Raw genomic sequence first — 26,794 nt, 5'->3', positions numbered from 1 at the left:
TTAGTCCCAGGAGACGGATGGATCACCACACCATGTGAATAATTCCAACAAATTCTAACACACTTGCTTTGTTCTTAAATGGCAAGGAAGAATGTTGTTACTCAGGATGTGTTGTCTCCTTACCTCCGGCCAATTGCCCTTTGCTCTAACACTCTAAGGTCAAGAACCCAGCCCGCATGCTCGAATGCACAAAAGAGGAGCTGTGAGGGCAATAACCAATAAATCAACAACAAATACTGTACGGGAAACCACAGTTTGAATATTACATTCCAATGCACAGTGAGATTGGCTGCACTACATAAAGCAGTATGGAATAGAGATCCTTAAATTGAAAATATTAAGAGCATGACATTCCTGAGACCTGGCACTGCATCTTCCTGGAATATCCCAGTCAGTAACAGAACTTCCACAACATCCCCGCAGACGCAGAGGCCTGTAGCACCGAACACGTCTCAGCACAGATGTGATTACAGTAGGGTGCAGTAGTGCCTCGCCATCAGTTGATACAACACATTGAATCTCATAAGAATAGAATACTTGTACACATGCACGTGTGCACGCACACTCACAAACATTCGCACGCACACATACCAAAAACAGGCAACGGCAATAATGATAGCTCACAAAACAGGAAGACATCATATTCTTTTAAAAAACCATATTGAACACAACAGAACATGCGGAAGTTACTGCACAGTGTACCAACAGTGTATAAGCAGGTTTGATACTGTGTGTAAAACCTTGAAAAGAGACAGGTTTTTCTGAGTACTTATACCAAAGACGGCTTCTATAGAATGTACTATGAATGCTGTTCACATAACCCATGCCAATATGAAAGGTTTTTGTCATTGCATAACATACTGTATTTAAGTGGTGCAGTTTGATTGATTACAGTAAGGCTACTTACATGGATCGGCCACCCCGTCAGCATGTCCGCTCTTCTGCAAAGAGAGAACACAACACAAAGTGTTACTATTAAGTCTCAGACCAAAGCTGTCTGTTCTTCTTATCACAATATTGGGCCACATGTAATGTGTGTTTTCCTCTCTGAGAAGAGATCAGTAGAAGTGAGAAAGGTTTCACACTGTTTCCAGAGTATATTCATTCATCCTTTTTGGAAAATTTAATTTGGCAAGACTGCAAGATGGCAGGTGTCATCTCTGTTTGCCTGGATATCTGTCAGGATGGTGTATATAGCTCAAGAAGCAAGAAGCACCATGCCTGTAAAGTTCATATTTATCCGCAGTGCAAAGACCACGTTGGGCTTCTCCGAGCAGATGTTCGGATTATGTTCAGATGTGGGATCGTAATTTGATCACCCTGTTGCAGGATAACTTTTATATAATGCAGGAAATGTTAAACTTGAGGTTTAAAAAGGCTACTAAAGTTTGTGATTTCCACTTTGAAATTTAAGACTTGATTTTCCCTTACAAACATTTTTTTATTCATTATCATCCACAAAATAATTCACATTTCCTGTTGCTGTAGGATTGTTTTCCTGCTATAGCAAACTGGCACGAATTAAGATCCTACATCTGTACATCCCCAACTCCCAGGCTAAGATATCTGCATAATTAAAGTGGCCAAACACAATAAGAGTAGGGGAATTGAAATAGATGGGAATCACTCTGAAGGGTCACAGTGAGGAAGCCTAAATTAATACTTGTTACCTACTGTACCATTTGTTCTGTACCATCATAAAGACAGTACCACCAAACTAGCTTAACCTTACTATCTAGAAAGATGGATATCTGGTTAGCTTTTCATAAATAATGTCTCACTGCTTTTACCACCTGTGTGGAAATAGCTGGTCTCTGTTGCCAATACACAATACATTTGGCATACAGTCTGGAGCTTTTGTATAGTATGTAGGCAACACAGCATTAATTTTCTGTGAGTCCTCACACAGAGCATGAAACCAAAACAATGCCTCCTCTTACATCTCTACATGCCAGCTGTTAATTGACGCGATGTGACAACTAGCGTCCCTCACACTAAATCTGGCTTGTAATGAGTTTGACTGATAAAGCGTATGTGTCTGATAGCCTTCTTGGCAACCGCAGAGAGCCCTTGGCCTTTGGAGACTTTCTGAAGAGACACCGCTGCCTTTCAACAGAATGTGCTTCCGTGTGATTACGGAGATTTGGGCCAAGTCAAACCCTCCTCTCTCATGCCATCTGCCTGTTTTAATTGCAGACGTGCGTCCTCATCATGGCAGAGCAAAGCGTTTGCACTGATCAGATGCCTTCCTTTCTATCATTTCAAGAGGGTCCTGTTTATTTAGTTGATTAGAGACTGTCACTGCGTTGTGAACCACTGAGAAAACAGAGAGCAGACAAAGAGAGACAGAACACTGCTCTAGGCCTAGAATCAATCACCTAACTAATATCTGTGTGTTTTTCTGCCGTTTGGCTCCCATTTAAACTCCCTGACTAGATTCAATTGAACATCATACAGCATCCATGCACACACATATTGGGAGAGGCACAACTGCAACAGCAAGGTAAGTCAGCCCAAGCTGTGTTGTAATGGATGCTGGTAGAATATATGCCTCTCGTATGCCTCTGTTCCTCTCCTATAAGGGTGCTGTTCAGCCACTCTCATTCAAACCTCCATATGCTCGCTTTCATTTAAGCTTTCATTTAAGCCAACCTGTGCCAGCTCGGCTAGCTAGACTCAGCACACAGACGACTGTATACACAGAGCCATGCCGGCAGCCATTAGACTCTGATAAGGAGGAGCAGACTAGACAATATGAACCTTATTTGGATACCCACAATGTATGGAGATGAAATAGAGAAAAACTGTCAATTGCCATGGGTATATTAGGTTCAATTCAAACAAAGATAGCACACAAAGCTAAGAATGTGTCTGGTATGTTAATGTGAAATCAGTTCAGAAATGGGGAAAATCATTGATGTCAACTGATGGGCACACAACACACTAACAGTGCCTTCAGAAAGTATTCAGACCCCTTCACTTTTTGTCAGGTTACAGCCTTATTCTAAAATGGATTACATAGTTTTTTTCATCAATCTACACACAATACCCCAAAATGACAAAGCAAAAACAGTTTTTTTGAATTTTTGCAAATGTTTAGCAAATTAGTTTTACTCAGTACTTTGTTGAAGCACCTTTGGCAGCAAATACAGCCTTGAGTCTTCTTGGATATGACGCTACAAGCTTGGCACACCTGTTTTTGGGGAGTTTCTCCCATTCCTCTCTGTAGAGCCTCTCAAGCTCTGTGAGGATGGATGGGGAACGTCGCAGCACAGCTATTCTCAGGTCTCTCCATAGATGTTCGATCTGGTTCAAGTCCGGACTCTGGCTGGGCCACTCAAGGACCTTCAGAGACTTGTTACGAAGTCACTCCTGCGTTGTCTTGGCTATGTGCTTAGGAACATTGTCCTGTTGAAAGGTGAACCATCACCCCAGTCTGAAGTCCTGTGCATTCTAGAGTAGGTTTTTGTCAAGGATCTCTCTGTACTTTGCTCCGTTCATCTTTCACTCAATCCTGACTAGTCTCCCAGTCTCTGCCGCTGATAAACATTCGCACAGCATGATGCTGCCTCCACCATGCTTCACCGTAGAGATGGTGCCAGGTTTCCTCCATACGTGACGCTTGGCATTCAGGCCAAAGAGCTCAATCTAGGTTTCATCAGACCAGAGAATCTTGTTTCTCACGGTGCCTTAGGTGCCTTTTGGCAAACTCCAAGCGGGCAGTCATGTGCCTTTTACTGAGGAGTGGCTTCCATATGGCCACTCTACCATAAAGACCTGATTGGTGGAGTGCTACAGAGATGGTTGTCCTTCTGGAAGTTTCTCCCATCTCCCAAAACGAAAGTTTCTCCCAAAACTCTGGCAAATCTCAACTGACAAATGACTTTTCCCTGAATTCTAATTTCCCCTTGCATTCCATTTGTGTGGTTAGTAGGAGTGTTGGGAGTCATGCTGCATGCTTTCCCTGATATTTACTGCCATGATTTATCCTCTTAAGTGTTTCTATTCATTGTAATTACATTGCTGTACTTCCAAAGATGGAGTGAGACAACAGAGTCTTACTGAGAGAGAGGATGCAGGCTCACTGCTAATACGGAGCCACGTACCCAGGCCGCTCTACTCATGATATGACAACTTTCCCCCAGGAAACAGCCCCAGCGTGAGAATGAGATGGAGACCTACTTAATGTAATAGCTCTGAGTGTAAATAGTCATTGCGTTTTAATGGATGACCTATAAACAATGATTGCATTAACTGGGAAAAATGCATATTTGCATGATTTTATCTGACAGGTTCTGCAGCGTAGTTAGTTCTACGAGTGAACTTGTGTAATTAATGTGGATTAATTGAACATCACACTACACCACACCTTTATGTTAAGTTTAATAGACTCTAGCTAATTGATCCAACACGTTACAGATCCCACAATAGAAATGTAAAGGTAATTTCTGATTGAGCTGACATATGCAGCGTTCACCGTGAATGCAGTCTCCTCTAAAGCGGGAACATTGCCTTTAAATATCAATCACGCTGTAAAGCCGAACTTCTGCGATGCGGATCGAATAGAGCCCTAAGTTTATGTTATAAAAAAGGAATATATATAGCCAGGGATTATCTACTGTTTCCAGGGAGTCTTTGAAGAGACACCATACTGTACATGTTTTTGTTGAATTTATTTGACTTATTGATCAAATGAAGAACCATAATTGTTTGTGTTCATTACAAATGAATTAAGCTATACAGTTGTCCAGTCTACATTATCCAAGGGAAATATCACTAAGCTTCACTTTATTCTCACTTGATAGATATGACTGATTACACTGTTTTGAAGTATTGTTGCTTTCACAAATCACATGTTTCAAAAGAGGGTATGTAATCAAATCAAATGTATTTATAGCAGATGTAATCTGTTGAGTCAATTTGTTTCTGCTATTAGCTATTTTAGTACAAAGCCTAGTTGAGAAAAGAACACAAGGCTGAACAGAGATATCTTGGCCTCTTCTGTACGAGGCCAAGATATGAGAAGCTGAGAAAAGCAACATAAAGTGGCTCAAAGTGCATATCATCATCTGTAAGTATCAGAGTGGTAAAATAACCTTGTCTTCTCCAATGATTCCCCCAAATGGACTCCATTTCATTCACATTTATGTGCAGATACCACTGTAAGTGTCACAATAGAGATGTCTGTGTGAATTCCCTCTAGGTCACAGATCTTGAGGACTTGACTACAAGCTTGAGTGGGTTAAAAAAACGAGTGCATCTCGAGAGCTTGGGACTATTAGGTTCTATCTGCATTTTCCCCCAAATGTAGTTATTGACATATCATTGTTGTTATCAATGTTATCTACCTATATAGTATTCTAAATACCCCAATTCATGTTGTTAAGTTCAAAAGAATACAATATAAAAATAGCTGACACCATTCAAACGGAATGGGGGTTCAGAATTGTAAAACCAATTATCTCAGAATAATCTTTTTGCAGAGAGAACTTTATAGTCCCAAACTCTCGTCATGCTACTCTCAAACCTCACAGTTGCCCAATTTCCCCCACTCTCCATCCTTATCTTTCCCCTGTATCCTCAATACCGTCTCCATCATATTTTCTATTTTCCATACTCTCCTCATTCTTATAGTTTATTCCTATCCCTCTCTCTATGGACTGAATCATGTTTATAATCCAAAAGGTAAAAAAGTTCAAATGCAGAGTGAATTGGATTCTGAGATATGGCTTTGTGAGCTGTGAGGCTGTTATGTGAGGTTCCATGATAGCAGAGGTTGGAATGGGAAATTGAGAGTCAAGAAGACTGATGCCTGATGGCTTATGGCTGACCCTGCCAGAGCCAGGTGGCCTGATGCCTTATGGCTGACCCTGCCAGAGCCAGGTGGCCTGATGCCTTATGGCTGACTCTGCCAGAGCCAGGTGGCCTGATGCCTTATGGCTGACCCTGTCAGAGCCAGGTGGCCTGATGCCTTATGGCTGACCCTGCCAGAGCCAGGTGGCCTGATGCCTTATGGCTGACCCTGCCAGAGCCAGGTGGCCTGATGCCTTATGGCTGACCCTGCCAGAGCCAGGTGGCCTGATGCCTTATGGCTGACCCTGCCAGAGCCAGGTGGCCTGATGCCTTATGGCTGACCCTGCCAGAGCCAGGTGGCCTGATGCCTTATGGCTGACCCTGCCAGAGCCAGGTGGCCTGATGCCTTATGGCTGACCCTGCCAGAGCCAGGTGGCCTGATGCCTTATGGCTGACCCTGTCAGAGCCAGGTGGCCTGATGCCTTATGGCTGACCCTGCCAGAGCCAGGTGGCCTGATGCCTTATGGCTGACCCTGCCAGAGCCAGGTGGCCTGATGCCTTATGGCTGACCCTGCCAGAGCCAGGTGGCCTGATGCCTTATGGCTGACCCTGCCAGAGCCAGGTGGCCTGATGCCTTATGGCTGACCCTGCCAGAGCCAGGTGGCCTGATGGCCTATCATGGTGGCTCCTCTCCAGTCGCCCCAGGTCCTGTAACTGCACCAGGACAATGGCGGCTCTGCCTGGCATTTGTCAGCTCATTATTTGCCCATCAATTACCTAAAGATGGTCCTGAGGAAAATGTACAGCTATCTCTGTTTTAAACTTGCATAGGGTTTACCAGTAAACAACCAGAATTTTGTTAACTTTCAACTTTTGGTTGATTCAGATTGTCTGTAATTATCTCTGGCTCTCTGTGTGGTCGTATCATGTAAAATACACTACATGGTCAAAAGTATGGGGACAACCCTTCAAATTTGTGGATTCAGCTATTTCAGACACACTCGTGGCTGACAGGTGTATAACATCGAGCACACAGCCATGCAATCTCCATAGACAAATATTGTCAGTAGAATGATCCGTCCTGAAGAGCTCAGTGGCTTTCAATGTGGCACCATCATAGGATGCCACCTTTCCAACAAGTCAGTTTGTCAAATTGTTGCCCTGCTAGAGGTGCCACAGTCAACTGTACGTGCTGTTATTGTGAAGTGGAAACGTCCAGGAGCAACAATAGCTCAGCCGCAAAGTGGTAGGCCACACAAATTCACAGAACAGGACCGTTGAGCACTTTTTAAGCATAGTGCTTAAAAATCGCCTGTCCTCGGTTGCAACACTCACTACCAAGTTCCAAACTGCCTCTGGAATCAAAGTCAGCACAAGAACTGTTGATTGGGAGATACATGAAATGGGTGTCCATGGCCGAGCAGCCGCACGCAGGCCTAAGATCACCATGCGCAATGCCAAGCGTCGGCTGGAGTGGTGTAAAGCCGAACAGAGGCAGTCAACATTTTGGAACTATTTAACCATAAACGTAATTGGACTCTGGAGCAGTGGAAACGCATTCTCTGGAGTGATGAATCACATGTCAAAGTGTAGGTGATATGCATATTGGCTACAGTCAGTCAGGTCCAGACCGATGCCGACAGGAGGGAGGCACCAGAAAATGTAGCCACATTTTAATGAGACTTCTAATTAAATATATATATATAGGCTAAACGGCAGTCATGTTTAACAAATATAATGTACAAATATAATGTAATATAATATCATTAACGTCTAAAGGCTTGATTCTGTCATACCCTGTTCATATAGGAGAGAAAGGCCAGAGCCTTTTGTGCACCGCAACATCGTCCATCTTGCAATCTGAGCAGTCAACATTTTGAAACTATTTAACCATAAACGTAAATGTTTAAAACCTGGATGTTTTTTTGTCATTTTATAAGGCATGTCTTACTGTGTTCCGACAATAGGAATGTTAAGGGGATGATTTTATAAACATATGCCATTAAAATCCGTATTTCTCACAAGTTCTCAACTTTCTTTCATTGTCCAGCAGCCAAAGACACAATCCTAGTCATGTTAACAACCCATAATAATTGTTGCATCTTTAGATCTTCATTCTTTCTAAATTTCTAAATAATATTTTTAGCTTTGTCATTTAAAACCGATTGCTTTTATGAATTCATTAATTTGCATTTGCGGTGCGCTTTGGAAAACAATGTTTTCCTGATAATTGCATTTTGGAACTTTTTGCGCTTATAGCCAGCCTACTGCCGTGTGCACATTTCAGCCCAAGGGCACAATGGGCCCAAGGGCACACATTTCAGCCCAAGGGCACAATGGACACTTTGGCTGCAAGGCATGCATTTTTTTAGAGGGCATTACGGTCACACAAAGTGGCATTAACGGCCATGGCTGGTAAATTTGAGGTCTGGACCCTGGGACTGAACACCTCCCCCTGCAACTGGATCTTGGACTTTCTGATGCGCCACCCCCAGGTGGTGAGGGTAGGCAACAACACATCTGCCATGCTGACCTTCAACACGGGAGCCCCTCAGGGGTGTGTGCTTTGTCCCCTCAACTACTCCCTGCTTATCGCACGACTGTGTGGCCACTCACAACTCCAAAACCATCATCAAGTTTGCTGATGGCACAACCTGATCACAGACGGCGATAAGACAGTCTACAGGGAGGTGGTCTGACCTGGCGGTGTGGTGCCAGAATAACAACCTCTCCCTAAATGTCATCAAGACAAAGGAGCTAATTGTGGATTATAGGAAATGGAGGGGCGAGCTCACCCACTCCACATTGACCGTGCTGTAGTGGAGTGTGTCGAGAGCTTCAAGTTCCTCAGGGTCCACATCACCAAGGACTGCAAATGGTCCTGTCACACCAGCACAGTCATGAAGAAAGCACGCCTCTTCCCCTTCAGCAGATTGAAAATATTTGGCATGGGCCCTCAGATCCTCTAAAAGTTCTACAGCTGCACCACTTAGAGCATCTTGACTGGCTGTATTAATGATTGGTATGGCAACTGCACCGCCCTCGATTGCATGGCACCGACGGCCCAGTACATCACTGGGGCTGAGCTCAGAGGAAGGCCAGGACAATTGTCAAAGAACCTAGCCACCCAAGCCATAGACTGTTCACTCTACTACCACATGGCAAGTGGTACCGGAGCGCCAAGAATGGGACCAAAATGCTCCTGAACAGCTTCTATCCCCAAGTCATTAGACCGCTGAACAGTTCTTTAAAGGGTTACCTGGACTATTTGAGTTCACCATTTTGCACTGGCTCTATGCACTGACTTTATGCACGCTCACTGGACTCTACACACACACACACACACACACACACACTCACACATATTTACACTGACACACACATACAGTGCTGTGAAAAAGTATTTGGAATGCAGTGTTAGTTTTCGCTAGGCATAATGGGACCCATGTCATCCTAAAAGTTTTATTTTTGACTCATCTGCCCATAGAACATTCTTGCAAGAGTCTTGATGATCATCCATTTTATTTTTGGCAAACTTGGACGAGATGGGTCCCATTATGTCTGGTGAAAACCAAACACTGTATTGCACAGTAAGAACGTCATACCAAAGGTCAAGCATGGTGGTGGTAGTGTGATGGTTTGGGGATGCTTTGCTGCCTCTGGACCTGGACGACTTGCCTTCATAGAAGGAACCATGAATTTTGCTCTGTATCAGAGAATTCTACAGGAAAATGTCAGGCCATCCGTCTGTGAGCTGAAGCTGAAGCGCAGCTGGGTCATGCAGCAAGACAATGATCCAAAACACACACTCAAGTCGACATGAAAATGGTTAAAAAGCAACAAATTAGAAGTTTTGGAATGTCCAAATCGAATTCCAAACCTAATCCCAATTGAGATGTTGTATCAGGACTTGAATGGAGCAGTGCATGCTTGAAAACCCACAAATGTCAGTGAGTTAAAGCAGTTTTGCATGCAAGAGTGGGCCAAAATTCGGTTGCATCATTGCAGTTAAAGGTGGTACAACCAGTTATTGAGTGTAAGGGGGAAATTACTTTTCACACAGGGATATTGGGTGTCGCATAACTTTGTTAATTAAATAAATAAGTATTGAAAGAAAATGTAAACTCAGTTTCCCTTTATCTAATATTAGGTTTTGGTTGAAGATCTGATAACATTCAGTATCGAAAATATGCAAAAACAGACAAACTTTTTCACTGCACTGTGCTTACAGTGCATTCAGAAAGTATTCAGACCCCTTTCCTTTTCCAAATGTTGTTACGTAACAGCCTTATTCTAAAAATAAATCCTAATAAATCTACAAACAATACCCCATAATGACAAAGCGAAAAAAGGTTTGTAGAAATATTTGCAAATGTATTACAAATAAAAAACTGAAATATATTATTTACATAAGTATTCAGACCCTTTGCTATGAGAATCGAAATTGAACTCAAGTGCATCCTATTTCAATTTATCATCCTTGAGATGTTTCTACAACTTGATTAGAGTCCACCTGTGGTAAATTCAATTGATTGGACATGATTTGGAAAGGCACACACCTGTCTATATAAGGTCCCAGAGTTGACAGTGCATGTCAGAGCAAAAACCAAGCCATGAGGTCGAAGGAATTGTCCGTAGAGTTCCGAGACAGGATTGTGTTGAGGCACAGATCTGAGGAAGGCAGCATTGAAGGTCCCCAAGAACACAGTGGCCTCCATCATTCTTAAATGGAAAAAGTTTGGAACCACCAAGACTCTTCCTAGAGCTGGCCAGGGAGGTGACCATGTTTTTCAGGGACTGGGAGACTAGTCAGGATTGAGGGAAAGATGAACGGAGCAAAGTACAGAAAGATCTGTGATGAAAAGCTGCTCCAGAGTGCTCATGACCTCAGACTGGGGCGAAGGTTCATCTTCCAACAGGACAACGACCCTAAGCACATAGCCAAGACAATCCAGGAGTGGCTTCGGGACAAGTCTCTGAATGTCCTTGAGTGGCTCAGCCAGAGCCCGGACTTGAACCCGATCTAACATCTCTGGAGAGACCTGAAAATAGCTGTGCAGCGACGCTCCCCTTCCAACCTGACAGAGCTTGTGAGGATCTGCAGAGAAGAATGGGAGAAACTCCCCAAAAACAGGTGTGCCAAACTTGTAGTGTCATACCCAAGAATTATCGAGGCTGTAATCACTGCCAATGGTGCTTCAACAAAGTGCTGAGTAAAAGGTCTGAATACTCATGTAAAAATGTAAAATAAGTTTTTTATTTTTAATACATTTGGAGAAAAAATAATTAAAACTGTTTTTGCTTTGTCATTATGGTGTATTGTGTGTAGATTGATGAGGGGAAAAAACTATTTCATAAATTTTTTGGCTCTAAAGTAACAAAATGTGGAAAACGTCGAGGGGTCTGAATACTTTCCGAATGCACTGTATATTATTCTTTGCTATTTTTTTCACTTTTTACTCTGCATCGCTGGGAAAAGGCTTGTAAGTAAGCATTTCAAGGTAAAGTCTACAGCTGTTGTATTGATTTTGATGAGATTACCTGTTAATTACCTAAATTACAGGTCTGCCAGCCAGAATAGATTGTTTCAGTGGCATGTGTTTGTCTACATTTCTCAATGTTTCTGGTGTATACTGGCCTGGGTGGCTGACTACACTTCATTTGCTTATTCATTCCTGAAGACTCCTGCTCTGCTGTATATTGATGCAGTCCAATCCACCAGTACCACCCCGGAGTTGACTTTAAACTACAATGCCTATTGACAACTTTTGAATTCCCATGTCCTGGGTTAGATAGGGATGCCTGGGAATGTCTTGTTTGCATTGAGTGTTTAAAGATGTCAGAACAGAACCACCTCAGCAATGAGATTCCTCTGCTGGCTGCCAACTTGGCACAGTGTCACACCACGGGCCAGCCAGTCTGGGAGATTAGACTTGGGGGGTGCAGCACGCTTAATTTCACAAAGAATTGGGAGAATGTTTGTGGGATTTGGGGGGACAACATGCTCTTTGGGACAATGCTCTGTAGGACAATTGATTCAAGGTTTTGGGGGAGGGAGGGCTTGTAATGATTTCACCTCTGTGATTAATGTGCAAATTCACATTAGAACTTCACGCATCTCAACCAAAACACTGTTCATTACGACCAGGCAATGTCACTTCCCTTTTCAAGCTTGAATCCAGACCAGCATGAAAAAAGTGGGGGAGGCTGCTGGGTGGAAGCTAATGGGTTTTAGATCTGGCTCGAAGTTATATAGTAAACCCACACCATCGAAGTGATTGTCATGCAATTGTGTGTACATGCAAACTGTTTGGAGCAACATTTCAAAGAGACAAATGGTAGTGTGACAAAAGAGTGTCCTTGTGGGGTAATTGATGAACACACTCTACAGCCAACTGAACCTCCTCTCCTCGGTGGAGAGAGAGACAGGCAGGATGCATGACGACTGTGTTTGCAAGGTATCTAAGCAACCCTCTGTCAAGATCACATGCAGAACCACGTAAGGAGACAAACACTCAAATGCCCATGTTGAGCATGAAGAGTATTTCACCGTCTTCTACATGCAACCGTATTACCTAAAATTGTGCTATGTATATTTGGATTCATTTTATGGCATTTGTTTTCTGCTATGTCATGCAAAGCATAAAATCATTTACGGGGGACGAGGGTGAAAGAGGGAGGAAGAGGAGGAAAGTCACAGATGCAAAGATAGAGTGGCTTCTAAAGACACAACAGGCAGAGAGAAGAATAACTGACACAGACAGAGAGATATATACAGAGGAACAGGGAGACCGAGAGAGGGAAACAGAGGGAGAGTAGTTGAAAGGGAGGGGCGAGAGAGAGAGAGAAGACAGAGTGACAGAGAGAGAGGCAGAGATACACAGAGAGCGACGCATACTGTATATTTACCCTGGTCTGTGGTCCCTGGGAGGGGTTCTCTGGTCTGTTTGCTGTATCCATGCTCCTCCGCCCTTCAGTCAGCCAGCAGACAGAGACAGAGGCTCCGAGCAGGACAGGAAGTGCCCAAATACACAGCAAGCCCATCAGTGTCAGTCTGTCAGGAAAAAGAACATGACAACAACTGTCACACTGCTGCCCCTGACTGACTACTGCCCTTCACTCATATTATAGTGTGCCATAGAACAGTGCAGCATAGTACAGTACAGCACAGTTCAGCACAGTACAACACAGCACAGTTCAGCACTGCACAGAACAGAAGAGTATACCATAGCACAGAACAGTACAGTATAGCATTATACAGTGCATTACAACAGTATAGTGCAGTACAACACAGTACAGAGCAGGTACCTCTTTCATAGGCTCATAGCCATACTAATGTATCATCACCTCAACTCATTAATCTGTATAAGATGCACTTATTTAGAGCTGAGGAAGCGTGCTCATAATCATAGTAGGGGTGCTGAGGGCTCTGCAGCACCCCCTGAAACACACTATGGTCATAATAACTATTTTAGTGATCCCACGGTAGATGTCCCTCCTAACGAAAAGGCCCCCATCCCACTGATGTGAGCTGCTGAACAGTGCACTTGCACTTGAGATGCATTTATGGATGAGTGAACTTGCCATTTTCCAAAACTTTTCAATGTAGGCCATTCATATGAAATATGTGTGTAGGACTATGTTTTATATATTTATTTGTTTTAAGCATCAATTTATCGAAACATCAGAGGACCCTGGAGTTTGCCAAAAATCTAGACTATAATTGTTAATCTCCCGCCATATAAAAATGACTGACATGGCAGCACTGATGTGAGTGAATAAATGTTGTTAAATGTTAAATGTTGATGTTCACCTCCCTTATCTCACCTCACTTGCTCATATTGTATATAGACTTATTTTTCACTGTATTATTGACTGTATGTTTGTTTTACTCCATGTGTAACTATGTGTTGTTGTATGTGTCGAACTGCTTTGCTTTATCTTGGCCAGGTCGCAATTGTAAATGAGAACGTGTTCTCAATTTGCCTACCTGGTTAAATAAAGGTGAAATAAAATAAAAATAAATAAATAAAATCGAAATAATGAGAAAGTCGATACATGTGACTTGATGGTGAGAGCCCACTAATAGATTGACACGCAGTCCCTTTAAAATCATAGGTTATGTTTCCATTTCTATACAATGAGTATTTCTTACCAGTATTGGCCTTTTAGCAGATCCGAATATTTTCGCATGAACTGTATAACTGCTCAAATTTCTGTAGGCTATATAGACAATATTCTGCTCATGTGTAGAAATGTATTGTAGACCCAAAACACAGCAGTACACGATTTAATGAAAAGCAGCAAAACACTGTTTCACATTCTGTAGCCCTTTACACTCGTACCCGTATACAGGTTGAAAATGGCAGATTTGGGCACTAATAAGCTTCTAAATTGGAACGTTGTGGCTGTAACATGCTACACATGACATCAGAGCTCTGGCTCTGTGCTTCGCAGCGCTATATGGGTTTTGACTGACAGCCATTCTGAACTTGAGCACAGAGTACGACAAGAAGTTGCCCCCATCCCTCCCTCCTTCTAAATGGGTTATTTCTGCTCATTTTTTGTTGACTGAGTGAGGGAAATGTGGTAAATTACGAGGACTCTTGTGTATTTTGAAAGATGAGACATTGAGGATTATAATAAATACCGCTTTGATGTCATACCAGCAAGTCAAACACCCGTGAATCCAAATGTGCATAAAACTCATGTAATATACAGTGTCAATGTTTATGATCAGTATGTTTGACATACAGTTACAAGATGACATGGCGTTATACCCTGAACAAAAAGAGTTGCATATAACAGTGCATATAAGGAAATCCGTTCATTTAAATAAATTCATTAGGCCCTAATCTATGGATTTCACATGACTGGGAATACAGATATGCATCTGTTGAAAACCAGTCAATATCTGGTGTGACCACCATTTGCCTCGTGCAGTGCCACACATCTCCTTCACATAGAGTTGATCAGGCTGTTGATTGTGGCCTGTGGAATGTTGTCCCACTCCTCTTCAATGGCTATGTGTAGTTGCTGGATATTGGCGGGAACTGGAAAACGCTGTTGTACAAGTCGATCCAGAGCAACCCAAACATGCTCAATGAGTGACATGTCTGGTGAGTGTCCAGGAATTGTGTACAGATTCTTGCGACATGGGACCGTGTATTATCCTTCTGAAACAAACATGAGGTGATGGTGGCGGATGAATGGCATGACAATGGGCCTCGGGATCTTGTCACGGTATCTCTGTGTATTCAAATTGCCATCAGAAAATGCAATTGTGTTCATTGTCCGTAGCTTATGCCTGCCCATACCATAACCCCACCGCCACCATGGGGCACTCTGTTCACAAAGCTGACATCAGTAAACCTCTCACCCACAAGACGCCATCTGCCCGGTACAGTTGAAACCGGGATTCATCTGTGAAGAGCACACTTCTCCAGTGTGCCAGTGGCCATCGAAGGTGAGCATTTGCCCACTGAAGTCGCTTACGACGCTGAACTGGAGTCAGGTCAAGACCCTGGTGAGCTTCCCTGAGATGGTTTTCGACAGTTTGTGCAGAAATTCTTCAGTTGTGCAAAACCAGAAAACCCTCAATACTTGAGACGTCTGTGGCCTTGTGTTGTGTCACAAAACAGCACATTTTGGAGTGCCCTTTTATTGTCCGCAGCACAAGGTGCATCTGTGTAATGAGCATGCTGTTTAATCAGCTTTGGCATATGGCACACCTGTCAGGTGGATGGATTATCTTGGCAAAGGTGAAATTCTCAATAACAGGGAGTAAACAAATTTGTGCACAAAATTTGAGAGAAATAAGCTTTTTTTTGCATATGGAACATTTCTGGGATCTTTTATTTCAGCTCATGAAACATTTGACCAACACTTTACATGTTGCGTTTATATTTTTGTTCAGTGCTTTGATGTCATAGAAGCAAGCCAAACACAGGTGAGTCCAAATGTGCACTTCACATTTCCATATCCTAAAACTCATGTAATATACAGTGTCAACATTTCTGATCACCATGTTTGATGTACAGTTACAAGATGCCATGGCGTTATACCATGGGTTGTCCTGAACAGAATGAGCCTACTGTACAGTGCGTTTGTTGTATTGTGAAGAACATTTGCTGCGAACCACGATTCTGAATACACTCATTGTAACGGTAGTCCTCCTCTTCAACCGAAGAGGAGGAGTAGTGATTGAACCAAGGTGCAGCGGGTTGTGAATACATAATTTATTTAAAGAAAACACGAAAACACGAACTTCACTATAAACTAACAAAACAACAAACGGAGTAGACAGACCTGATCATGGAACTTACATTAAACACGAAGAACGCACGAACAGGGAAAATAGACTACACAAAATGACGATGTACAAAAACAAACCGAACAGTCCCGTATGGTGCGACAAACACTGACACAGGAGACAACCACCCACAACGAACACTGTGAAACAACCTACCTAAATATGACTCTCAATTAGAGGAACGCCAAACACCTGCCTCTAATTAAGAGCCATACCAGGCAACCCTTAAACCAACATAGAAACAGAAAACATAGAATGCCCACCCAAACTCACGTCCTGACCAACTAACACATACAACAAACTAACAGAAATAGGTCAGGAACGTGACATAACCCCCCCCTTAAGGTGCGAACTCCGGGCGCACCAGCACAAAGTCTAGGGGAGGGTCTGGGTGGGCATCTGACCACGGTGGTGGCTCAGGCTCAGGGCGAGGTCCCCACCCCACCATAGTCAATCCCAGCTTACATCTCCCCCTACAAATGACCACCCTCATATTACACCCACTTAATCCTTTGGGTAACATCGAGACAAGGGGCAGCACCGGGATAGAGGGATAGCTCAGGACAGAGGGATAGCTCAGGACAGAGGGATAGCTCAGGACAGAGGGATAGCTCAGGACAGAGGGGTAGCTCAGGACAGAGGGGTAGCTCAGGACAGAGGGGCAGCTCAGGACAGAGGGGCAGCTCTGGACTGAAAGGCAGCTCCGGACAGAGAGACAGCTCTGGACTGAGGGGCAGTTCTGGATAAATAGCCGCTCTGGGCTGAGGGACAGCTCATGACTGGCTGACGGCTCTGGACGCTCATGGCTGGCTGACGGCTCTGGACACTCATGGCTGGCTGACGGCTCTGGACGCTCATGGCTGGCTGACGGCTCTGGACGCTCATGGCTGGCTGACGGCTCTGGACGCTCATGGCTGGCTGACGGCTCTGGACGCTCATGGCTGGCTGACGGCTCTGGACGCTCATGGCTGGCTGACGGCTCTGGACGCTCATGGCTGGCTGACGGCTCTGGACGCTCATGGCTCGCTGACGGCTCTGGCAGATCCTGTCTGGTTGGCGGCTCTGGCAGATCCTGTCTGGTTGGCGGCTCTGGCAGATCCTGTCTGGTTGGCGGCCCTGGAAGATCCTGTCTGGTTGGCGGCTCTGGCAGATCCTGTCTGGTTGGCGGCTCTGGCAGATCCTGACTGACGAATGGCTCTAGCGGCTCCTGACTGACTAACGGCTCTGACGGCTCGGGACAGCCGGGCGGCTCTAATACCTCGGGACAGACGGGCGGCTCAGACGGCGCTGGGGAGACGGATGGCTCAGATGGCGCTGAGGAGACGGATGGCTCAGATGGCGCTGCGGAGACGGATGGCTCAGATGGCGCTGCGGAGACGGATGGCTCAGATGGCGCTGCGGAGACGGATGGCTCAGATGGCGCTGCGGAGACGGATGGCTCAGACTGATCCTGTCTGGCGGAAGGCTTTGGCTGCTCCTGTCTGGCGGAAGGCTCTGTAGGCTCATGGCAGACGGGCAGTTCATGCGGCGCTTGGCAGACGGCAGACTCTGGCCGGCTGAGACGCACTGTAGGCCTGGTGCGTGGTGCCGGAACTGGAGGCACCGGACTGGAGACACGCACTTCAAGCCTAATGCGGGGAGCAGGGACAGGGCACACTGGACTCTCAAAGCGTACTATATGCCTGGTGCGTGGTACCGGCACTGGTGGCACCGGGCTGAGTGCACGCACATCAGGACGAGTACGGGGAGAAGGAACAGTGTGTACAGAGCTCTGGAGACGCACAGGTGGCTTAGTGCGTGGTGCCGGAACTGGAGGCGCCGGACTGGAGACACGCACCATAGAGAGAGTGCGTGGAGAAAGAACAGGGCTCTGGAAACGCACTGGAAGCCTGGTGCGTGGTGTAGGCACTGGTGGTACTGGGCTGGGGCGGGGAGGTAGCGCCGGAAATACCGGACCGTGCAGGCATATTGGCTCCCTTGAACACCGAGCCTGCCCAACCTTACCTGGCTGAATGCTCCCCTCGCCCGACCAGTGCGGGGAGGTGGAATAACCCGCACCGGGCTATGTAGGCGAACCGGGGACACCATGCGTAAGGCTGGTGCCATGTAAGCCGGCCCAAGGAGACGTACTGGTGGCCAGATATATAGAGCCGGCTTCATGGCACTTGGCTCAATGCTCAATCTAGCCCTACCAGTGCGGGGAGGTGGAATAACCCGCACCGGGCTATGCACAAGTACAGGAGACACCGTGCGCTCTACTGCGTAACACGGCGTCTGCCCGTACTCCCGCTCTCCACGGTTAGCCTGGGAAGTGGGCGCAGGTCTCCTACCTGCCCTTGGCCCACTACCTCTTAGCCTCCCCCCCAATAAATTTTTGGGTGGTACTCACGGGCTTTTCGGGCTTCCGTGCTAGACACGTCCCCTCATAACGCCGGTTCCCTTCTCCGGTTGCCTCTGCTCTCCTCAGTGCCTCCAGCTGTTCCCATGGGAGGCGATCCCTTCCAGCCAGGATCTCCTCCCATGTGTAGCAACCTTTACCGTCCAAAACATAGTCCCAAGTCCATTCCTCCTTCTTGCGCTGTCCCTTCCTCCGATTACACCGCTGCTTGATTCTGGATTGGTGGGTGGTTCTGTAACGGTAGTCCTCCTCTTCAACCGAAGAGGAGGAGTAGTGATTGAACCAAGGCGCAGCGGGTTGTGAATACATAATTTATTTAAAGAAAACACGAAAACACGAACTTCACTATAAACTAACAAAACAACAAACGGAGTAGACAGACCTGATCATGGAACTTACATTAAACACGAAGAACGCATGAACAGGGAAAATAGACTACACAAAATGACGATGTATAAAAACAAACCGAACAGTCCCGTATGGTGCGACAAACACTGACACAGGAGACAACCACCCACAACGAACACTGTGAAACAACCTACCTAAATATGACTCTCAATTAGAGGAACGCCAAACACCTGCCTCTAATTAAGAGCCATACCAGGCAACCCTTAAACCAACATAGAAACAGAAAACATAGAATGCCCACCCAAACTCACGTCCTGACCAACTAACACATACAACAAACTAACAGAAATAGGTCAGGAACGTGACACTCATAACATTATATGCACACCAAAATTACCATTTGCTTCTCTGAATTGCCTTTTGAAAGCCTAACACTATAAAACCGTATTTTTAATAATTTAGCTAGCCATGTTGGCAATAAAACAAGCTTTCAAATGATGCATGTAAAGGCGGGGATGCAGGGCTCGGCTGTGTTCCAAACAAAACAATTACAAGTGTGGTTGCTCTAGTCCCTCAACAGTATAGCTTGGAGAGCTCAAAAAGCACTTAAATAACCACGTTTCCATCCACAGGTTTTATACGCATAGTCATACCGCGTAAAACAAATCACCACAGCTGTGATGGAAACAGAAAGTTGCGGTAGAATTTTATAATTGCCAACAGATAATGTGTTAGTTCGACATTGTGGGATCTTTTGTGTCTGTAAAATTAATTATGCGAGAAATGGCGGTGGAAAGTTAACTTGGAATCACGCGATAAAATGGTGTGTAGTCCTCTCTCCACTACTCCGGAAACCATGCAGTTTATTAGGCTACAGATGAAATAAATGATGTTGACCACAGGGTGGTGAAACCATGCAGTTTATTAGGCTACAGATGAAATAAATGATGTTGACCACAGGGTGGTGAAACCATGCAGTTTATTAGGCTACAGATGAAATAAATGATGTTGACCACAGGGTGGTGAAACCATGCAGTTTATTAGGCTACAGATGAAATAAATGATGATGGCCACAGGGTGGTGAAACCATGCAGTTTATTAGGCTACAGATGAAATAAATGATGATGGCCACAGGGTGGTGAAACCATGCAGTTTATTAGGCTACAGATGAAATAAATGATGATGGCCACAGGGTGGTGAAACCATGCAGTTTATTAGGCTACAGATGAAATAAATGATGATGGCCACAGGGTGGTGAAACCATGCAGTTTATTAGGCTACAGATGAAATAAATGATGATGGCCACAGGGTGGTGAAACCATGCAGTTTATTAGGCTACAGATGAAATAAATGATGATGGCCACAGGGGAGTGAAAGCGCAGTGATCTTGATGCTCCTTTCCAATAAGTTTCGAGGGTCTTATTCTGGTGACATGATGATCGAATATTGACACCCATTTGACAAATTAAAATATTCTCGCTCTTATCCATAATAATCTCATGGTGTAGGATACCGGTAGAGTTGAACATGCTATGAAAACCGATTTATTCGGTAGAGGAAAATGTAAGCGAAAAAGTACATTTTGAGTGCACTAAGTCATCATGCAGTGATTTTTATCGACAACAAGTCCATTTGGTGGACTTTCTCATACCGCTGGTGGGAAAATGCGCGTATTTTATTTTTGCGGATTCTAGACTTTTTGCATGAAAATCTGTCGCCGATTGGATGTAAACCTAACTACAGTTGAATATCCTTCTTTGAGTCATAGGTACATTTAAAATACTTAAACTGTGTACACTTTGGAGAGGTGTGTGGCCACTTGGAGACACCAGTTAGTCCTCTCTGTCACGACTCCTACCGAAGGTGGCTCCCCTTCCTGTTCGGGTGGCGCTCGGCTGTCGTCGTCACCGGCCTACTAGCTGCCACTGATTTTTTTCCTCCCCCTCCTTGTCTGTTTATTAGTTACACCTGTTTGTAATTAGGTTTATTAGTTGGGCTTTATTACCCAGCCGGCCCGCCTGCTGGGTGTGCGGGATTGTTTGATGTGTACTGTTGTACACGCTGTAAGTCACGGTTGTTCGTGTAAGTTGGTTATTTTCGGAACTGATTAGTTCCCCTGTGTTTTGGGGCATTTGTTTAAGTGGCATCGGTTTCACCTATGTGGTGATTAAAGTAGTAAGCTACTCTGAACTCTCTGTCTCCTGCGTCTGACTTCTCCCTCCACTACACACCGGGCATTACACTCTCAATCAAACCCTTTAAAAACATTTTGTCTTATGTTGCACCAATCACACATATTCAAATCATGTTACTAAATATATCGAGAATATTTTTTGATTTTGTTATCATCAAATGCGGTGAAAGGTACAGTAAACGTAAATTGCGCATACAATCAAATGTGTAATGTTTGGATTCAGTCTTGTGTCAGGTGAATTGTTAATAACATACTCATAAACACAAACAAGGAATAGGCCACAGCTCGCTTCACAGCTGCTTCCCGCCAAAATACAATGAAACTCGAGGTATTGTAGCCCACAGCGCTCTGTACGTAGCGTTGGACCCTAGCTGGCGCGCTTTGCTTGTTGCTTTTGACGCCACAAGCCAGCTCCGCCTCGATTTTGCCGCCCGCCGCCCTATTTCCATTGAAGTCAATGAGAAATTTGCTTGTGTAAGCGCCTTAACGCCAGCACTCTGAAACAGAGACAAGAATGGCAGTAAACCGGCAGTAACCAGATGGCCCATATCTTTCCCATAATGCCCCAGACACTAAAGCAGTGTATTGAACTTAAAGGGGTTCTGTCCGAATACTCTTACTTGCGTTCTATATAGTAGGCATTCAGGGCGTGTGAAAAAAATGTAGTATGCTTTAAATGCCAGGATGTCGTACTCATTTCGGTTTTTAATCTAATAGAATTTGCTGCAAACTATTGAGGAAGATAATCATCTTTCGAGGACCACGTGTGTTTGACGTTTATTGGGATGAACTAAGCGATATCCGCTAGATGGGCAATCTGCAAAGTCAAAACTGTCTATATCGTAAAAATGTATATAAACAAAATTAGTTTAGGGATTAGGGATAGCAGTGTGATTAAGTTTAGGGTTAAGATTAGGTTTAAAATCTGATTTTATGACTTTGTGGCTGTGCCAGGTAGTGCAGAGCTGCCTCCAGAACAAGATTCCTGACGAAAAACACTAATCTGCGTATGACAACAGCTGATAATCAATTAAGAGGACTAGCTGTACCAGAATGAACGATTGGAGGGAATCATCGTAATTGCGCATTAAATTACCCATTCTGAGTAGGATGAGTTTATGCTGAAATTTGTTGCTTACTGCCTTCGTGTTTTACTAAACAGTACGTTCTAAATAGTATGTAGTACGATTTGTACACAGTATGCAATTTAAGTAAGTAATAGGCAAGCAAGATTGTGGACACTGCCCATGACTGCATGCTGACAGGCCTGTACCAGCAAGGCCTATACCAGCAGCTCTGATGGGTGTATTGTTTAATGTTATTACTCAATATGCTGAGTAAGAAATAATGTTTACAACAACACAAAATCTAATTTGGTCATCATCATAGTTTAGAATTGTTTGAAGCAAAAATATATTAGCAAATTCTCTAAGTAACTAAATTTTCACATCTAACAGCACACAGATAACCACTAACGACACACTTGCTATTCAACATCATTTGAGAGTCAAACACTTCTAATAAGAACTAGGATTCTCAGTAGCTAGCGACTAGCCTTTCTGGGAGACCTTACAATTAATTATTGTCTGACACTTTCTTTTGTCCCTGCTCTATCTCTATAGAACAGAGACTCAGAGCTCTAGGGCCCAGAAAATAATAAGACAGAACCTACTCACTTCCATAGAAGACACCTGCCTACTTTGCTGGAGAGAGGGCTTCTCTGCTCTCTTGGCTGACATTGCCTTTCCTTTGACAAGATTCTGTGACCAGGTCTGTAGCCTAAGGGTGTTAAAGCTCGCATACAGCTTGTCAGCTAGTGAGAGATACACACCGTGACCTGTTAAAGCCAGAGAAGTAGAAGAACCCCACAGGATAATACACGACTTCAAGACGAAAGGAGCACAGCAATAACGTACTACCGGGTGGTCTTGTCTTGCAGATCAAGTAGTTGCACTTGCTGATATTCTGATATGCCAGTGAAATTCAAGTGAAACTGGCATAGGAGAAGTGCAGCTCTCTCTCTCTCTCTCTCTCTCTCTCTCTCTCTCTCTCTCTCTCTCTCTCTCTCTCTCTCTCTCTCTCTCTCTCTCTCTCTCTCTCTCTCTCTCTCTCTCTCTCTCTCTCTCTCTCTCTCTCTCTCTATTACATATGAATTGAAGCAACCGATCACAATCCTCCTACACTGCTCTCATCTGATTCTGTGATTCAGACAGCAAGCCCACCACACAGCACTATTTGTTCCAATAGTATTGGCCATGCACTGAGCTCAAACCGCTGGCTCTAAATGTAATGCAGTAGAAAAGGTCATTCCAAAAGTTCAACAAAAGTGATCAGAATGTCAAGTGAACAACCAGCGAGCCATTCACCGTACATTGGATCCAGTGCGCTTAGGAAAACGCAATAAACGAGAAGAACATCTAATATTGGTCTCTTATGTTTCAGAGTCTTACTTATTATAGCCATGAAGTAATAATGTTGAAGTCTCATTATGTTGAAGCTTTCAATATATTCTCAATACAATGTCGTACAGTAGCTAAGCCACTCAGTTTTTATTAAATCTGTTGTTAACGTCATTTCATAAGTTAAGTAAACAAGTCATCTTGTCTGGTCGACTCTGCTAGTGCACACTGTGGGCAGTGAGACACTCATCATTTCTATCATGTATCTATATTGGTGCGTGAGTCAATAGATTAGTCATGTGAATGTATTATACAAACACATTTATTGCACATTAGCAAGGATCAAAGTGATTTGAAATATATTGCATGCAAATATGTATGTTTCTGTTGTAGACTTAAAAGCACTATAGCCCACAAAAATCAATATATTATTTCTGCATTCTTTTTTGTTTTCAACTGAGAGATATAGTCGCATTGACCTAACTACATTGGATAACGATATTGGTTGCATATTGATATGATTAGAATGATTTCAATAACAATCAGGTTTAGTAAATCAGTTTCCACTCCAGAAGAATAGGAAATGCAAATAGAAAAATAAATGCTGCTACATTTGCATTCAAAGGTACTCTCACTAATATGTCCCATCTGTCAGACTAAGTGCTCTAGCAACAACATGGTATTACAGGAGCAGTGAACAGAAACAGTGACTGGCAAAACAAATCACAAAAAATAAGCAATTCTTCAAATGTAACACCCACTCTTCATTTTAGGTTCGCATCATGCTACCAACCATGATCAATAACAGAGCACCATCATACTATTACTTGTTGTAGTTCTAATCAAAGGCCTCCATTCCCTCTGTAGAACTGTACCACAAATAGAATGGCACATGTATTCCCCACTGCAGTAAGAGAACACCTTTGAGGGAATCAGAGAATTAAATCCGGGGATAATAAAGACTCAGAAGAAATCAGAGAGCCTATCCGAGGAAAATAAAGGATACTTGAATGTATCTCTATGAAGGGAATGCCTGGAAAGGTGCTTAACTTCCACTAACCATTCGTGTTGGAGGAGAGGAATATGAGTGTGTATGAGTCATTATATCCTATTTTCCATTGAAACTGCAACGGTAGTAATCTATGGGACACGGAGCCATAATGTCAGTTAATAAATTATTGACACGAATAGATTTTCAGCCGCAACAAACAGTCAGTAAGTCAGTCACTTCGTGATGCAGTTTAAGTTGTGCTATAAGGTACGAACACTGGGAATATAGATAGGGGTAAAGAAAATACAGCAGACTAGGCTAAGCCATAGCGAGCATCTCCTTGCACATTTTCCGAGACACCGTGCAGAAATGACAGGTTACAAGGTTACAGGTCGTCATTCAATCGTATAGGGCTCTAAATTAGTTGTAGGTAGTTGCAGGCAGGCACGTCGTGTTCTGAATGCTGAACTTATTTTTGAAATGAAAGGAGATCCACCCACGGTGTATGCGGTGACTGAAAGAAACCCGTAGGAGTGAATTGACTTATTTCAGCACCTGGACAGCTCCATTGTTACCGCTATACAGTGCGCAAAAGTCATTCCTACACACCATAGCCATACACGCTGCTATACACTGTTTTCTCACAGATATTCAACTTCTCAGCTACAAGCTATAGCCTAACTGTAAAATTATAGTGGTTTTGGAGAGTGTACAGAATGTATGGCCACACGGATTTGAAGCTGCCTCGGTGCGCAAGACCCGTGCGTTTCTCCTGTTCAGGAATTTCACCATGCACGTTTCATGAGGCACCTCCAATTGAACACAAATACAGTAGTGCTGCCGACTGTTTCAGGAGAGTCCATCGTGCACTGCCAATGAGTCACACTACGGACCTAGGATGCAGAAATGTGGCTGCGTGTCCCACTGATATTATTTTAGTACAATGCTGACCACATCCAGGGCATCTAAACAGAATTCAGTGACAGAGAAAAAAGGGGCCAGTATAACCTTTCCCGGCCGGAACATGTTTCTGTGAAACTGTGGCAAGATAAATCAAATCTGTGTTGATATCCTAAGTTAAAACATAAGCCGCAGGAGTAGAAGCCTATCTGACAGACTATAAGAATATTGGTAACGTATGCTAGTCAACCTAAAACGAACGTGCTATTAACTATAAAAGCTGCTGTGTCCGAGGAGAATAGTCTACCCCAACATTTATAAAGGTATGGTAATATAGTACCATTATTGTCATTGACATCCCACCCATGTGTTGAGAATTGTATTTTAAATGGGTTAACCCTATTTTTGTGACAGGGAATGTTGGAGTAGCCTATACTGCATAATTAATACACATTTTCTCAATTATTCAGAAAACTGATTAAAAAATCCTGTCGCATTTGTCTTCTTCATTCATTAGTTGTCTTATCCAATCACACGCAGATATTACAAAACGCCCAGATAACACGCAACATATAATGCATCCCTAAATTATCAAACAAGTATTGTCAATTTCTCCGATTCAAACACAATTGCCTTCTTACCTGTCGTATTCCACTAGCGAGGAAAAATAAATATGCCAGCAAATATGCCACAGCAGATGTACGATTCAGTGTATGGTGCGCAACGACTTTCTTAGTTCCAGCCTCAGCCCGGTTGCAGATTAGTCTCGTGTGTGACGGGCTTTATTGAATTAGGCTCGCGAATAAGCATGCGTTGGATGTTCCCACTTCTAGCAGCGGCGCTCCATTCTCCAGCTCTGAGTGCCTCTCACTACCGGCTTGCCCTATTTCAACGGCTTTAGTCTACACTTCTTTTGACGTCACCCGCTGCATACAAATATCTGCAGATTCCGCGCTACGAGCGACACCTGTGTCCACGTTTACGTGGCATGTTTGACCTGTGAACCCCAACTGGGCAGGTAGCTACGGAAACTGAAAAACTGTTATAAAATAAGCGTTAAGGGGCTTACTCATACATTATTATGCCAAGTCTTACAATGCATTATAATGCCAACATAAGGAAGGCCTATTCCACCTCTCAGTGTTAAAGTTACCAATGTAACACCTCTCAGTGTTAAAGTTACCAATGTGTTCACGTAGTTAATATCATCATTCTACTTACATGAACTTGTTTTTATTTGTTAAGCTTGGCAAACAGTACTGCCATTACATTGGTAGACTGTCATTGATATGACAGGCTTTTTTTCTCTACCCTGTTATAGCAGTGCCAAATCTGTCAGCACATACCCTTATTAAATTACTGCATCAATGGCTAATCAACATCATGCTATTACTTTTCAAAAGCTATTAGATGCCAGGGACAGATGCTTTGCCGTATCAGAACACATTTCAAAGATGAT

At 43.8% G+C, this 26,794-nt stretch overlaps 1 protein-coding gene across 1 annotated transcript in view; it reads right to left on the bottom strand.

The window, feature by feature from the left end:
- LOC129868196 (follistatin-related protein 4-like) overlaps positions 1–26,249 on the bottom strand; it is a 234,638-nt gene extending 208,389 nt beyond the window's left edge. Inside the window, exons 1-3 of the mRNA XM_055941940.1 lie at positions 25,977–26,249; positions 12,703–12,847; positions 908–941 (exon numbers count right to left, since the gene is read on the bottom strand). Of these exons, the coding sequence (XP_055797915.1) occupies positions 908–941; positions 12,703–12,837 (169 nt within the window). The 5' untranslated portion in view covers positions 12,838–12,847; positions 25,977–26,249. The remainder of the gene's footprint in view (positions 1–907; positions 942–12,702; positions 12,848–25,976) is intronic.
- Positions 26,250–26,794: the final 545 nt, after the last annotated feature.

The sequence above is a fragment of the Salvelinus fontinalis genome, chromosome 13 (genome assembly GCF_029448725.1).
Source record: "Salvelinus fontinalis isolate EN_2023a chromosome 13, ASM2944872v1, whole genome shotgun sequence".
Taxonomy (NCBI): domain Eukaryota; kingdom Metazoa; phylum Chordata; class Actinopteri; order Salmoniformes; family Salmonidae; genus Salvelinus; species Salvelinus fontinalis.
This window is presented reverse-complemented; position numbering and strand designations above follow the sequence as displayed.